A 16538-nucleotide genomic window follows, 5' to 3' on the forward strand; every position below is an offset into this window, starting at 1 on the left:
ACAACAAAACCAAAGCTGCTAGAGCACTGCACGCGGAAAAACTCTGCACGTGAGATGCCGTGCAGCGGGAAAAAGGCCATACATCTGAAGCAAACGTCTCGGGCACAGGAGCACAAGCCCGGGAAAAACAGGGTTGATGATCACATGATTTCACGCATGAGTGATACCATACATGACCTACAGAACTAGAGAATGATTGTAGTGAAAACAGACACATAAATCATACAGTCATGCATGGCTACAGGTGTAGTGCTCGATGAATGCACGCAAAGTGCAGTCCTGTAATGTGACCTGTTGAAACCTGAACGGTACCAGGCGTCACCACGACTCCGACATACCTCCCTCGCGAACGAATCATAGCCTAATCAATGTATGCGAGTGAGACAAACTAATATTCCGAGTGATGTTCTAACTCCTGGGGAACTGCTATTGGATGTCACACCTAACATCATTGTCAAATGCATGCCGTAATGTCACTAGACATATCCGGGAACGAGGATACGTCTTATCTAGCCGGTTGGATGTATTGTTCACTCTGATTGTGGATTGCTTGCTAACACTACAGTCACAGCCTTACTACCTCATCGCCACTGCCGTACCACCATCCACTATTCGCTCAGCTGGTGACATTGTCCACATTGACGTTGGCTGTGGCTGGGCAGTTCTCGGAGTCGAGCTCCACCTCACCCTCTGTTACCTCCAGTGGGATGAGGCGATGAACTGATCGTCGATACTCCTTGCCTTTGATCTTCACGTTGACTGCACGGACGACACCATCTTGCCCTGGGTATGTGGCTGTGACGCGTCCCAGAGGCCATGTCGCGCGCGGAGTACTCTCATCCATGACAAGGAAGACCTCACCCTCCTCGACGTCTTTTGCCTTCCTGTACCACTTGGACCGGACGTTTAGCGCCGGGACCATCTCTCGCAGCCACCTCTTCCAAACTTGCCTTGTCAGCACTTGTAGAAACAGCCAGCGCCGTCTGGGGTGGACCTTCTCCAGATCCTCTGTCTCCGCCTCGAGGTGTGTGACTGCAGCCGCGCGTCCCATCAGGAAGTGGTTTGGCGTCAACGCTTCTGGATCGTCGCTGTCAGATGATACGGTGGTAAGGGGACGGGAATTCAGCATTGCCTCGGCATGTACCAGCGCTGTTGAGAACTCCTCATCCGTGAGGCCAGCCTGGTGCAGCACATGCCAGAGTGCGCGTTTGACTGCCTTGACCATCGTTTCTACTACACCACCGAAGTGGGGCGTTCTCGGTGGGTTGAAATGCCACTGTACATCTCGCAGCTCGGAGTGGGTGGTTAGGCGGTCTTGATCTATCGTGCAGGTGGCTTCGCGCAGCTGTCGCTCTGCGGCGGTGAAGTTCGACCCGTTGTCTGTCACTATGAACTCCGGGGTTCCACGCCTCTTGCAGAATCGGGTCATCGCCATCAAGAACCCATCTGTGTCGAGCGAGTTGACGGGCTCCAGATGTACCGCTCTGGTCAGCAGGCACGAGAATACGCAGATATACCGCTTCTGCTGCACCTTGCCTCGTCCCTGGCGCGTCAGAAATGGACCGGCAAAGTCGATGGTCACCTTGCTGAAGGCGATAAGTGGTGACGAGGTCCGGTAATCCGGCAACCCTCCCATGATTGGAGTCAAAGCCTTCGCGTAGCCTCGTCGGCACTTGACGCACCTGTGGCGATGCTGTCGCACAACGGACTTCCCGTTTATCAGCCAGTACCGGTTGCTGAGGTTGGCCAGCAGGTGGTTGGGACCCATGGAGTGCTGACATCTCTCGTCTTCGTCATCCACGATCAGGGCTGTAACCCGATGTTTCGGTGGCAGGATGATGGGGTGTCTTGTCGTCAGCGGCAGATGGTGTGCAGTGGTGAGTCTCCCACCGACCGTCAGTACGGTTGTGCCATGTACCTCCTCCAGCTGGGGTCGCAGCTTCAGCAATGGCTCGTTGGGATCGGGTTCCTTGCCGGACTCCAGTCGCTTGATGACCTTGCCATACACCTCCTCCTGGGCCTTCCGTACCCAGAACACGTCGGCCGCCTGGACCTCTGCAGGGGAGAGAGCGGGTACTGTCATACCGTTCACTGACTTGGCAGATCCAAACTTGCGTCGTGGAGCGGGTGTTGGTCTGTTGGCGCCAGCCTCCCTCGGTATACGGACGTTACGTACAAAGCGCTGACACCAAGCGGTGACACGGATGAGCCGCGTCCAAGACGAGAAGTTGGAGGGGTCAAGCTGGTACCTCCCTGGAACCGCGCTGAACGACATAGCGGATCGCTTCTTCAGCTCTGCCGGCAGACTACTGGGAACCTCGATCGGCCGCGCCGGGAATGCACTCTCGGGTCCGCGTAAGAACTTCGGGCCATGCCACCAGTCGTCATCGGATGCGAGCTGGGCTGCAGATAGGCCCCGGGTGCCCTTGTCCGCAGGGTTGATTGATGTCGGAACGTGCCTCCACTGACGGGGGTCCGACAGTGCTTGGATCTTGCTGACCCTGTTGCCCACCTCGACTTTGAAACGGCGGCTGTGTGAGTGAAGCCAGTACAGGACATTGAGGCTATCACTCCAGTACGTGATGTCGGACGAGCTGATGCCGAGGGCTTGGGCGACTTGTTCGGCTACCTCGGCGCCGAGTACAGCTGCTCGTAGCTCAAGCATGGGGATCGACTGTCGGTGTAGCGGGGCTGGTTTAGCCTTGGCCATGGCCAGCGTGGACCGAGCCATGCCGTCTGGATAACTCGCCCGTACGTAGACTGCTGTTGCGACTGCTGCGTCGGATGCGTCAACGAACACATGGAGGCTGAGCTCTGCATCGGCCGGATCCCGGTCTGGGTCCTTGAATGACCTGGTGGCTCTCACGGCTTCTAGCTTGGGCAGTTCCTCGAAGAACTTCCTCCAACCCTTAGCCTCAGGCTCTGCGAACTCCTCATCCCATTCCAGCCCGCGGAGGCAGGCGTCCTGGAACATGACCTTTGCTCGGATGGTGTAGGGTGACACTTGCCCTCGTGGGTCAAACAGAGAGGCCATCTTGCTCAGGACAGTGCGCTTGGTGTACTGCGTGATGACGGGCACCTGGTACTTGAACGTGAAATGGTCGCTCTCAGCATCCCAGGCGACTCCTAGCGTCTTCACGCAGGGTAGCGTGGGGTGTTGGTGGTCAGCTACCGAGATCAGCGTGTTCGGCGCCCGGTCGGCTTCTGGCACAGACTTCATGACCTCTGCACTGTTCGACATCCACTTCCGTAGATGGAAGCCTCCCTTGGCCAGTGTCTCCTGGACGTCAGTACGTAGGCCCACCGCCGCCTCTGGCGTTGGCGCAGACGCGAGTAGGTCGTCCACATAGAGGTTGTCCATGATGATGGTGCGTGTGGGTGACCCTTCGGCGGCATAGGTGGCCGCGACAGCCTGAACGGCCTTTCCGGCGAGGTATGGCGACGCCTTACACCCGAAGCACACTCGCTGGAATTCGAACACCTTGGCTCTTCCGTCGACCTCCCACAGGAATCGGTGATACCTGCGGTCTCTCTCAGCCAGCTCCACTTGCAGGAACATCTCGCTGATGTCTGCCATCAGAGCCACAGGTTCCTTACAGAACTTGAGTAGGCAACTCACGATGTTGTTCTGTAGTGCTGGGCCGGCGTGCATCTCCTCGTTGATCGAGACGTCGTTCTTCTTGGCCGCCGCGTCAAACACTATCCGCACCTTGGTGGTGGTGCGGTCCTCCTTGATCACGGGAAAGTGGGGCAGGAACCACTGGTCATCCGCATCGTTGTGCACTTCCGTCTCGGGCACCTCGCGGATATACCCCTTCGTCAGGTACTGTTGGATGACACCGGCGTACGCTGCTGCGAGCTCAGGTCGTTTGTACAGGGACCGTTGGAGACTCGCCAGTCGTTGTTGGGCCATCGGTCTGTTCGAGGTCACGTGAGGCTTTCTGTCTTCAGCGACCCACGGGATGCCAATGGTGACACGGTTGTTGTTGAGGCTCATGGTGTCGTCAGTCACCTTCTCGGCTTCACGCTCAGCTCGAGACATGGTCTCTCCCGTGGCTGTAGAGCGGATGGTGTCTAAATTGAACATGCTACGCACCATGGCATTCAGCTCCAGGGTTGGCTTGGTGGGCTCTGCGGTCGCGGCATGTGTGGCGTGGTGGACGGTTGGTTCCGCCGATGTTCCGCTCCCCTCCAGGAGACCGAAACAAATCCATCCGAGTGGTGTCTTTCTTGCGATTGGACCATGGCCAGGCCCACGGCGTTCGGCTAGCGAGGCGTGCAACTGTGGAACGTCAAGGCCCAGTAGGATGTCCACAGTTGGGTTAGCTGGGGTATCCGGATTCATCCCGCGCAGGTGTGGCCAGCTTGCCTTCTGCGCATCCCAGTCCACACGTTGCATGTCGGCGGTTATCTGAGGGAGAACGACCGCCTGCACTGGGGTTGTTGCAGTTGAGTCTTTGTGACAGATCTCTATGGGAGCGATCCTGGACTCGTGCTGCAGACAGCTGCCACCGAGAACAGTCGTGCGCACGGACGTGGTCTCACCGGGTGGGACATTCAGCTTCTCAGCCATGTCGGTGGTGATGAAGCTGCAGGTGGACCCAGAATCCAGCATGATCGTTGCTTGTAGCTCGACGTCTCCACATCTCACTGTCCCCACAGTCGTCATCAGAGCTGGTAGGTTTGCTGGGGTTTCGGCATGCAGGGCGCTCGCTGCAGAAGCCATATTCGCGGTGTTGGTGCGAGCGGCGTTTTGTTGGCTACCGCTGCTAGGCCTGTCAGAGTCGTCCCTGTGGAGCAGCGTGTTGTGTTTGCCTTTGCACTTCCTGCAGTGGCTCGAGGTGCAATTTCTGGCGAAGTGGCCGTCCTGTAGACAGTTCACACACAGGCCCAAGAGGCGCACCAGCTCTGATCGCTTCTGGACGGGTAGCTGTTGGAACTCCTTGCACTGCGCCATTGCGTGCTCTTCCATGCACTTCCTGCAGCTCTTCTTCTTCCTTGGGGAGTCAGAGGTGGCGTCGCGGGTAGTGTCCGCTGTTACTGCGGCCAGGGTCGTTGACCTTCTAGGCGGTGGGGTTGGCTGAACGGCGGCCGTCTTGGTGGAGGTTGGTGTCACCAGAGAGGCGGCTTCCGCTCGTTCGGCCAACCACTCAGACAAAACACCAAGGTCTAGTTCATCCGTACTAAGGCCCTTGGCCTTCACATACTCGCCCCACTGCATTCGATGGGGGAGCGACAGCTTGGCCACCAGCTCATCACGGAGCGCAGGGTTGTTCCTGTGGCCATGGCTCTTTAGCAGCTTCATAGTGAGGACGATGTTCCTCACAGATGTGGCCAAGGAGTGCAGGGCGTCCGTGTCCTCTGCTCTGGCTGGCTTCAGCGCCTTGGCCTGCTCGATTAGCTGTTTCACTACCAATTCCGGCCGGCCGAAACGACGCTCCAGTGTCCGGATGGCCTCGTCTACATTGTCTGGCACGGCCAGGAGCAGCTGTACTGCCTCCTGGGCTGGTCCCTTCAGGCAGGTCTGCAAGCGCTGGACGTTCTCTGCGTTTGAGTATGCGCATTGCTCCGTGCTGCTTCGGTACAGCGCGAGGAACGCGGGCCATTCCTCCGGCTTGCCAGAGAAGATGCAGCTTGCTGCTGGTGGATGACTGGCGTGCAGCCAGCTGTCTGATGCCAGCGTTACTATTCTCGACCTGGGAGGTCTGCCCTTGACGTAGGGCCTGGGTGATTGCACCTACAAACTCACTGGCCAGGTCTGCCATCTGACGCGCAGGATTGCTGTTAACTGTGCTGCCAGTAATAGTACCGGTAGTAGAGGTACAACCACTCATGTACGCGTCTTCGACCTCACTCGCATTACTTGCTGCGCCCTTACCACCGGTACACGTCTCCGTAGCTCTGGCACTAGAGTATCCACGTGGCCCTGACTCTGAGTCGGAGTCTGAGACTGTCATGTAGCCGCGTGCACGTGCACTCGTGTCGCGACGGTGCTTTCGTGGTGCGGGTACTGGCATGGATGCGTGTGGGTGACTGGGTGACGTAGTGCTCGGGATACCGCTATGCCTTGTGCTTGCGGTCGACTCGCAGCGCTCACGTCTCTCCTCGTGGACCTGTGCAGGCTGTGGTTGCACTACCGGTAAGCCTTGTACTTCTCTAACAGGCTCAGTGACACTACCAGACTTCGGCGCTCGTCGTTGTCTGGCACGGCTTTCTCGTAGGGCATACTTCGCTGCGAATAGCCGCTGCCTCAGCTCTGTCATCGATCGGGCCAGCTCATCGTTGCGTTCTCGTTCTGCCGCAAGATCCCTGGCTTGCTTGTCGCACGCTAGCTCGACCATTGCCCTACTCGCCTCAGCTTCCTCTAGGTTCGTCTGCAGTGCGTAAGCGTCTCGCTGGCGCCGCTTCTCGACGATCGCGGATTCATCGATCATCGTCTGAAGCTGTAGTAGTTGCTGCTGATACGCAACTTCCTTGGCCCGGAACTCACGTTCTACACTGCGTAGACTACTGCCAGTACTGGATCTCGGCAGTTGCTGACGCTCTACGAATGTCCTATCCCAGGGCTCGGGCCCTATTCCCCGCTGAATGGACTCGCTTAGATAGTCAGCGTAAGTGGCATCGGCTACAACAGCAGTGGTGTGTTCAATCGTTCTTTGAAGTACCTGTGTCTGTGCCTGTGCCTGCGGTTCTGGTTGATGAAACGGAGGTTCATTCAGGTGTTCATGAATCGGATCTTGGACTACGCATGGCGGTGCCTGGTAGTGGTAGCTGTGTGCCGGAGTGAATGCACGGACATGCTGGACATCTGAGTCCCTCTCTACATGTGCGTCTATCACTACGTCTACCGGTGGTGGTGTGCTAGCCTGACAGGCCTCTGCATGGTGTAGACCTACTGCTGATTCTGACGTTACGTGCGTAGATCTATGGGAAGCCTCTCCTTCTGATGGCTGAGATTCTACACCGACTACCGTGTGTGACTCTGTTGGTGTTGGAACAGCAACTGAACTAGGTGCAACTACATCATCGTCAAAGTCGATAAGCGACGTATCTTGGGCTGCAACCGCCTCATGCAACTCACCCGCTTCCTGGAAGACTTCTTCTCGCATCGCAGGAGAGCTGGAGGTCTCAACGGACCTTTCCCTCAACGTCCCTTCGGCTTCCGACATCGCCTGCTCCGTCAACCGGGCGATTTCCAGCCGCTTTTCCGCCACAGCCTGTTCCGCTTGTAACACGGCTATCCTGGCGCTGAGCCTGTCAGCTGAATTCGCGGTGACGGCTTGGCTCCTACTTTCGGTCATCCTGTCATCTCCACCACTAGCACCAGCGTAGGACTGGGTGTCTGTGTACCCGAGTTTTGGCGCTGCGACGCCTTTCGTCGTGCGCTGACTCCGCCTGAGCTTCTCCATCGTGGACGTGATCCGGCTCGAAGGACCACTATGTTCCGTATTCCCCGGAACCAGGTTGCATCAGTACCGTGACTGTAATACCGACTGCGGATACTTTCCGAACCCACGTTCAACAATGGAGACAAACTTTACTGGTTCGAGTTCTCACTCTCAAAAACCCAACTCCATCTTGGATTATCTTGGATGCACTCTAACAATGCCCTAGCAAAAACCTATCAAGAACCTAGCTAGAATTGGATTCAACCACTGTTCACCATGAACTCTTTCCAACACAAGGAGAATAAAAACAACAACAAAACCAAAGCTGCTAGAGCACTGCACGCGGAAAAACTCTGCACGTGAGATGCCGTGCAGCGGGAAAAAGGCCATACATCTGAAGCAAACGTCTCGTGCACAGGAGCACAAGCCCGGGAAAAACAGGGTTGATGATCACATGATTTCACGCATGAGTGATACCATACATGACCTACAGAACTAGAGAATGATTGTAGTGAAAACAGACACATAAATCATACAGTCATGCATGGCTACAGGTGTAGTGCTCGATGAATGCACGCAAAGTGCAGTCCTGTAATGTGACCTGTTGAAACCTGAACGGTACCAGGCGTCACCACGACTCCGACAATACATGTACGTCATGTACATGTATGGCTTGTACATGTACTAGTACTAGTAGTAGTACACGAGTCACAGAAAACCACGCATTATCAGTTGTCTGAAGATTGCTATAATTATTATAGCAATCTTCAGACAACTGATCACGCGTGGTTTTCTGTGACTCGTGTGTTACTGCTCTGCTTCCGCATTGAGCACTCTATCGAGCCGGAGGACTCAGCTCTCTGTACTAGTAGTATTTATACTAATTACTAATTAAAGTTCATCAACATCAATAGTAAACTATACAATAATAAGCTCACCTGAGAGCTTATTCTCTTGCCAGTCTTGGTGACATTATACAATTACAATAACATGTACATTGTATACCACATGCGCACTATGATGTACACTCAATGACTCATGTATAATGATACGCAGAATAGTCGCAGATTCCGCTGTTCATACATGGCTGTAGACGAAGGCTGCAGAGTGCACCGCATACTGTACATGTACATGTACCTGCTGGCATGGTGTCGTAGCTCAATGAAGCAGTGAAGGAAGATCGGGCGAAAGACTCATGTCCACTGGACGGCATACACATGTACCTGCTGGCATGGTGTCGTAGCTCAATGACAATGAAGCAGTGAAGGAAGATCGGGCGAAAGACTCATGTCCACTGGACGGAGCGTGTCTAACGGAGAGCATCGTGTATAAGGCAAGAGTCACCGCAGATATGGAGAAGAAGGAGTATACTGGATTAACAGCAACAACATTCAAACAACGCTACCATAAGTTAACCACCGATCCTCATTCCGCCACAGACAACACGAGAAGGACACCCGCCTATCGCAGTACGTCTGGACCAAGAAGGATGAAGGGAAGGCATGCAGCATTCAATGCGCGGTACACCGCGGAGCAGCGGCCTACAGCAACAAAAGCAAAAGGTGCAACCTGTGCCTGGCGGAAAAATTGGCAATCGCGCAAGTACCTAAGCACCTCTCTCTCAACAAAAGGAGTGAGCTTGTGTCAAAGTGTCGCCACGAGAATAGGTACTACCTTCGGAACTTCAAACCATCCACAGCCATCACCTAATTAAGTAAGAGCCAACCGGATCCAGTGGTTGTCGCCTTTCACCACTGCTGTCATTCACACTTTTACGTTTGGATTTGTCTCATGATGCAGTCATTCACGCTTTGCACTGCCGCCATTCACAACTTTTAGACTTGCGCCATGCTGCAGCTATTTACACTTTGCTTTGTGAGTATATAAACCAATACTGATCCAGATTTCTCATTACTGTTTTCTGATGATCGCTTAGTGCGTGAAACTCGGAGTAAAAACACTTTCTCTGTCCTCCTATTGTTTAAATTCATAATTATTACAATACAGTTGAACTGTGGTAGTGCTGCATGGCTTAGCTGTTCATACGAATCATAGTTTACCCGTAACTGCATTGGTGAATGTTTACAAAAGTTATGTTAGGTGAAGGCCCGATACGGATATCCGCCAAGCATACCAAAACAGTTTCACACCAACATGGCAAGATTGCGGAATGAGATGGGACGCATCACCAGTACTGCGGTAGTCACTACCATGCATGGCTAGTGCAAAGTACATGCACAGTTAGCTACGATGACATTTATCTACATGTACATGTACATGTAAAACGGGCATGCTTCAAACTGCACCTCCCCCTTGCGCTGGCCGCTGCACCAGGCGTCACTTCACTTCATGAATTCAGTGATGCGAAACGTCTTTTATGTTCGAACTCCGAACTAATCATGCCACACGCACGCAAGACAAGCCATAGCCTAGGCGGCAGAGTCACTTATAGCCATACTCGTGGCATTAGCAGAAGCTCAAGTACATTGTATGGCTGCTCGAGCTACATGTACATGTAGGACTAGTAGTACTCGTAGTAGTGGTAGCACATGGAGTGCATGGAGGATAGCGATGCAGCATTCTGCAATGGCCATACTAGTCTATAGCCACGAAACCATCAACACCCCATAGCCTATCCTGCAGTCCTGGACGCACGGTTTGACATCATCGTAGATACGTTGACAGGAAGAGACCGCAAAAAGACATCCAAGCCCAGCGCCAGTCAGTGCAGTGAGGTGTGAATGAAATCAGTCCGCGACTTCGTCATTTCCGAGTCATGGCTCCATCATTATAATTATCAGTCCATGTTCTTGTTTTGCACATACATGTACATGTACTACCAGGCTAGGTGATTGATTGATTGATTGATTTTATTTGGATTCGCGAGACCAATCGAGCAGGAGTGCTCAATAACAGGGTAGCGAATGGTTGAGTTGTGCTATGTGACAATGACTATTATTATGTAGTGTGTGCGTGGGGTGGTGGTGGTGGTGGGAGGGGGGGGGGGGAGCTGCGGAGGCCCAATACAATGTAAGGGGATGGGAGGAGATAAGGCCAGCGGAGAGTGAAATTCAGAAGAGGGAGGAGAGAATAGCTGAAGTACACGGTTACTGTGCGAATTCAAATACACCAAACAAACAGCAAAACAAGTACACAGCTCACGAGAATAAAGAGGACTGGAGCACAGAATTGAACTGCTGAAGTACACAGCTGACGAGAATAAAGGCAGGAGCACAGAAATGAACGGGAGGCAGTCTACGAAGTGGTGGTACCATCGGTGCATGCACCACGGTACATTATCACATTATCGGCTGTGCAAAGTTCGTGGGTACTGAATACCATGGTATGACCAACTGTGTAGCAGTCTACAACGTGTAGGGAATGGCAGCTCGGCGGAATGCTGAGATGTTGCCCATGGCTCGCACCGTGTCAGGTATATGGTTCCATAACAGGCAACCGCGAGATGCCGGTCGGCATTGGCCTGCTCGGCTTCTGGCTATTGGTTGTTGCAGGCCCAGACTGCGCTGAAGGCGAGTTGCTCCGCAGTTGCGACCAAACAGTGCCTGCAGAGCAGGACTGGCACGGTTATGAACCCACCGCCATACCATCACGAGCAGTTTCTGGCGATATACCTCGTCCACGCGATAACAGAGAGCCTCTCCAAGAGGTCACTGGCCCTGGTAAATCGTTGTCGTCCGAACACCGCCCTTGCTGCGCGGTTTTGGGCCACCTGCAAGCGGTTTAGCTGGTTGTGGGTCAAGCCGGAGCCATATGCTGACGATCCATATATCAAATCCGGCATGATGGCAGATAGGAAGTACACGTGTACTTGCTTCGACTAGCTAGAGTGAGGCAGCGTCACGCCCGCCACAGACTACCACAGACTATCTTCCTAGCAGTGCGTGAGATGCACCGGTCAACTTGCGGTTGCCAGGCCATTCGTTTATCGATCAAGATGCCGAGGTATTTCGCACTGGTGGTGTGCGGAAGGACATCATTTCGACAGCGTACAACCATGTCCGGCTGCTGCCCACTGCTGCTGGTAAAAACCAATACATTGCTCTCCTTTGCATTTAATACAAGACCACGAGCGTCCAGCAAACTTGAGAGGGAGGTAACCGGCAAGCTGAGCGCATCAGACACCTCTTGCGCTGTCCGTCTTGTACATGTCAGGGCGATGTCATCCGCAAACTGCAGTGATGATGCCGGCGCAGATTCAGAGGGGACATCTCTGGTGTATATGGAGAACAGCATGGGTCCTAGTACAGAGCCCTGCGGCGCACCACAAGTGCACGGTACAGTTCTGCCGAGTTGGGAGCCCATAAGAACGCGTTGATGGCGCCCAGACAGATAGTCCCGAAACCATTTCAGGGATGCTGAACAAGTCTTGGACGAGGGTGGCATGCTTCACCTTGTCAAAGGCTTTACTCATATCTAACAGGCATGTTGCTACAACAGAACTATTGTCTCGGGCTTGGAGGACGGTGTCCGAGAGCAGTGCCAGCGCATCTTCGATCGAGTGTCCAGGGCGGAATGCAAACTGGGTGTTAGGGAGAGCTGGGTCGACGAAGTCAACGAGGGCTTTTTATTTTTTTTATTATTCTTCGGAAAACACTGAATTGAGACAAATATATGACGCCATGCTAGACTAATGACTATGTGGAAGGTAATACCGCATACCAGTGTAATGAGAGTTCTCATAATAATAGCAGCAATTCATCATGTATCGTGTTTCAAGACTGTGTTCGAAACTTCATAGCAGTTTCTCCAACTGCAAGAATCGTGCAATATTGTAGGGAGACTCGGCTACAGCTTGACTGACGGATGAAGACGACTGAAGAGCTGCAGAGTGGCGGCTTTGTGCTCTTCCTGGGCAGTCGAAAAGGAAGTGCATTGCATCCTCGACGACGCCAGGGCAGAAGACACAGTGAGGCGAGTGTGCAGCTCCAATGCGGTGGAGGTAGCCATTCAGAAGACTACAGTGGCCGGTCATCAGCTGGTTCAGCTTGCAGGACGCTTTCCGTGTCCGAAGGTCACCGAGCTTCTTGGTGTCGAGCAATGGTGGTGGGTACCGTGTTGCCTTGCGGACTGCAGTCTTGGTGGCTTGCACTGGAAGACGGACGTGACCCTGGGGAACCTGGGTACCAGCCGCAGCCAGGCGATCTACTTTGTCATTGAGGAATAAGCCACAGTGACTGCTAACCCAGACAAGGTGGATGCTGGTAACAAGCTGGCTAATGCTCTTGATAGCCTCAAACACAGGAATCGTATCTGGGCTCATACGGTACGGATCGCCGGCAACAGAATCAGTCAACGAACGACTGTCCGTAACGAGGATGAGGTCTGGCAGCGAGGGTTGACCATCTGTGTTGGTGAGGCCAGCCGTAAGTAGATCTTCTGCCGCAGAGAGACCAGCCACTGCTGCAGTTACCTCGGCGGTGAAGGAAGTTGCTACCACGCCTGCAGGATCGCTTCCACTGCACACTTCAGAGCGTTGGCCATCAGTGACTTTGATGACAAGATAGCCACTTCCTCCTGTACCCTCATCAGTGACACTACCATCTGTCCAGACTTCATATGACTGAGATTGAGCACAAAGAGAGGAAACCTTGTCCAGGCACTCCAGGGCTGCAGACAACCGGACATGCGGGGGATCATCTCTGCTGCAGTCAGTGATGTGGATCGTCAAGTTCTCCACCTTTGCCCATGGCGGTGGTCGCGAAGGCAGCGGGAGAAATTGCTGAGTAGGCAAAGTCTCCTGGGCTAACTGTTGCCAAGTGGTCTTGTCCTGGCGTATGCGTTGAGGAACCCGAGCGGAGAGAACGGTGCGAGCAGGGGTTGGGGTGCTGTGACGAAGAGCAATATTGGCCAAATTCCCAGCCTGGCGTGTGATCTTTGTATGCAGGGACGGAGCACCTGCAACCTCGTAGAGCTTGGTCAGTGGTGTAGAAGGCACACATCCTGTAGCGACGCGGAGGCACTGGTTGTAAGCTGTCTCCAGCAGTCGTTTTCCACTGTTCGTTGTGAGGCCATAGTATGCAGCCGCGCCATATAACCCGGATGATAGTACATACTGGTTGATGGCTTTCTGCACCAGCTTTTCGAGTAGCTTAGAGATCACGGGTAACAGCGACATAGGGTGGTAGTTTGTGGGCACGGATGGGTCTCCGGCCTTGAACAGGGGTGTGACGTGGGCTAGCTTGTTGGTTTGGTTGGTTTTTATTTCACTTCGCACATTCAAACGGGATGACGACCCAATAAAATGACGGCGAAGGCTTAGCCTAGAAGTGGCTATGGAAGAACATAGTAAAAGCTATGGAAGCACATACAAACAATAGGAGGACAGAGGAAGTGTTTTTACTCAGAGTTTCACGCACTAAGCGATCATCAGAAAACAGTAATTGGAAATCTGGATCAGTATTGGTTTATATCCTCACAAAGCAAAGTGTAAATAGCGGCAGTGCAAAGCGTGAATGACAGCAAGTGGTGAAAGGTGACAACCACTGGAGCTGGTTGTCTCTTACTCAATTAGGTGATGGCTGTAGCTGGTTTAAAGTTCCGAAGGTAGTACCTATTCTCATGGCGACACTTCGACACAAGCTCACTCCTTTTGTTTAGAGAGAGGTGCTTGGGTGCTTGCGCGATTGCCAATTTTTCCGCCAGGCACAGGTTGCACCTTTTGCTTTTGTTGCTGTAGGCCGCTGCTCTGCGGTGTACCGCCCATTGAATGCTGCATGCCTTCCCTTCATCCTTTTTGGTCCAGACGTACTGCGATAGGCGGGTGTCCTTCTCGTGTTGTCTGTGGCGGAATGTGTTTTTTGGAAGCACATACATGTAGATAGAGAATAGGATACTAATAACTGCGAGTAAACGAGGGGAGAGAGAGAATACGATGTACATGTATCTGTGATACTACGTGAGGATTACTGAACTGCACGGGGAGGGAGAGCAGAGCGATCAGCAGCAACTCGAACTACTCCCTACAGGCATCATATGGTACACATGCATGCTTAAACTCAGGTAGCAGGGTAATTGTGTGGACCTCACCAGTGAGAGCGTTCCACAGCATGATGCTAGCAGAGCACCAGCAACAGCAAATCTCCGCTGACCGCAGCGGCGGCTACGGTTAGCCTGGCTTAGTACTACAGTCAAATCTGCCGTTAGCGACCTCTGCTGTAGGCGACCATCTACCGTTGGCGACCGATTTTCCGTTCACCGACGGTTTCACATACAAATTGATCTGTCCAGAGCGACCATCTGCTGTGCGCGACCAGCGACCGCGATTTCATGCACGGTGGCTGCATTCAAATCTGCTGTAAGCGACCGCAGCCCACATAAGTCGTTCAGTCAGGTGCGAAACTGTACTTGCCAGTGTGCTGTCAACTGCATGCAAGGTGTGAAAATGCGCTGTCTTCCAAGTGCGCCCCAATATCCAATAAAATGATATGAAAAATCGCATTATTCTCGTCGATTTGCGTACATGGAAGCATAATTATGTGCATGCCCGGTATGCCGGACTTACCATACATCTGCCGTAAGAGACCATCTGCCGTAAGAGACCGCTTTTTCTTGCACCAAGGGGCGGTCGCTTACGACAGATTTGACTGTAGTAGACCATGTTGACTGCTGATGGCGGATAGGGGCCTAGGGCCTAGGCTAGGGCCCTAGGGGTGCCTTGTGCCGGGGTCAGAAGCTGGACGAGCACAGGGCTGGTGCGGGCGTGGATGCACCGCCAGATGGTGATCAATATTTTCTGCCTGTAGAGCTCGCTGACACGGTACAGGGAGTGAGCAGTGAGCAGCGGCTGCATGGCTGTCCGGGGCGGGTTGCCATCGATACAGCGGATGGCTCTGTTTTGCGCGGTTTGCAGTCGTTTCAGTTGACCCTCTCGCATTGCGGCTGAAAAGCAGCAGGAGCCATAAAGCAGGTCGGGCATTATGACCGCCTTCACATAAACCTGACGAGAGCGTCTTGATAGCTTGAAATCTCTGGGCACTTCCCCGCTGGTCGGCGCTGGACAGGGACGCATTAAACAGTGTGACCAGTGAAGGGGCAAGGATATCAGCGCTATGTTTCAGTATAAAAACCGGGTATGTCGTCACTTCCTGTGGCCTTGGTCGTGTTGATTGATCGTAGTAACCGCTCAACTTCCCTGACAGTAGCCAGCGGGAAGGAGATGAGGCATTGCTGTGGTGGTGGTCCGCTTGGTATCTGGAGACTTTGCGGCCGGTTGGTGTCCGTGATAACCTTGTGGAACGCGGTGGTTACTAGGGCATGCGGGCTCCTGGTGTTGACGGCTTCGTCCTGTGACCTGATTGATAACCTACCACATTTGACGAGAATTAGAGTTATTCTCACTGCACTGGGTGCGGAAGTACTCATTGCGTTTTCTGCGGTACGCATTTCAGCATGCAGATCTGGCTCGCTTGAAGTCCTGATGTGCCGCCCAGTCCCCTTTGTTCGCGAGCCATTTCTTGTGGAGTCGGATTTTCCGCTGATTTAGCTGGAACAAGTCTCTATCCGACCAGGGCGGGTTTGATGGCCGTTTCCTCTGACTTGTAGGAATCTGCGGAGCATGCCTAGCGCCTGTCCAGCACGTCCATGAACCATCCATGCCACTGGTGCCACATTTGGTGTACGTCGGATCCAGGTGCAAATGCATACAATTACAAGTAACATAGTTGGCTGCGATGAGGTCATGCCGAAAAGACTCGAAGTCCATCCGGGGTACTACTAGTAGTAGATGGCGAGTGATGCGAAGTGCACGACTAGTAGTTTGCGCAGTGAGGAGATGGAGATGCGCTCTCAGCCTCTCACCAGGAAATGGTCGCTGATGTCACAGGGAATAACACTGCAAGCGGAGACTAGACGTTGGTGGGTCGATCACAGTTCCCATGGGGATGCTCTGGTGTGACACGTGTTGGGGAGATAACGTGATTTTTCGGGCCATATACGTCGCAGAGATCAAGCAAGTGGCGCACCTGATGACTACCTTGGCATACATTTGCGTTGAAGTCACCCAGTAGGGTCATCGACGGTGTCACTTGGGACGCCCGCTCAAGCTCTTGCTCTAGCTCTATCCGAGTCCAGTTGGCGACTGGCTCATTTGGCTGTCGATAGACGCATGCAAGTAGGTGAGGTCCGGACTTA

General features: G+C 53.5%; 2 protein-coding genes across 2 annotated transcripts; both read right to left on the reverse strand.

The window, feature by feature from the left end:
- Positions 1-616: 616 nt before the first annotated feature.
- Positions 617-7409, reverse strand: LOC135816766 (uncharacterized). The gene is made up of 2 exons (XM_065329867.1): positions 5750-7409; positions 617-5544 (listed from the first exon to the last, which is right to left on the reverse strand). Exons 1-2 carry the CDS (start codon positions 7407-7409, stop codon positions 617-619), a joined length of 6588 nt encoding a protein of 2195 aa, XP_065185939.1.
- Positions 7410-12141: 4732 nt separating this feature from the next.
- Positions 12142-13524, reverse strand: LOC135816767 (uncharacterized). The gene has a single exon (XM_065329868.1). It carries the CDS (start codon positions 13522-13524, stop codon positions 12142-12144), a length of 1383 nt encoding a protein of 460 aa, XP_065185940.1.
- Positions 13525-16538: the final 3014 nt, after the last annotated feature.

The sequence above is a fragment of the Sycon ciliatum genome, chromosome 5 (genome assembly GCF_964019385.1).
Source record: "Sycon ciliatum chromosome 5, ocSycCili1.1, whole genome shotgun sequence".
NCBI lineage: Eukaryota > Metazoa > Porifera > Calcarea > Leucosolenida > Sycettidae > Sycon > Sycon ciliatum.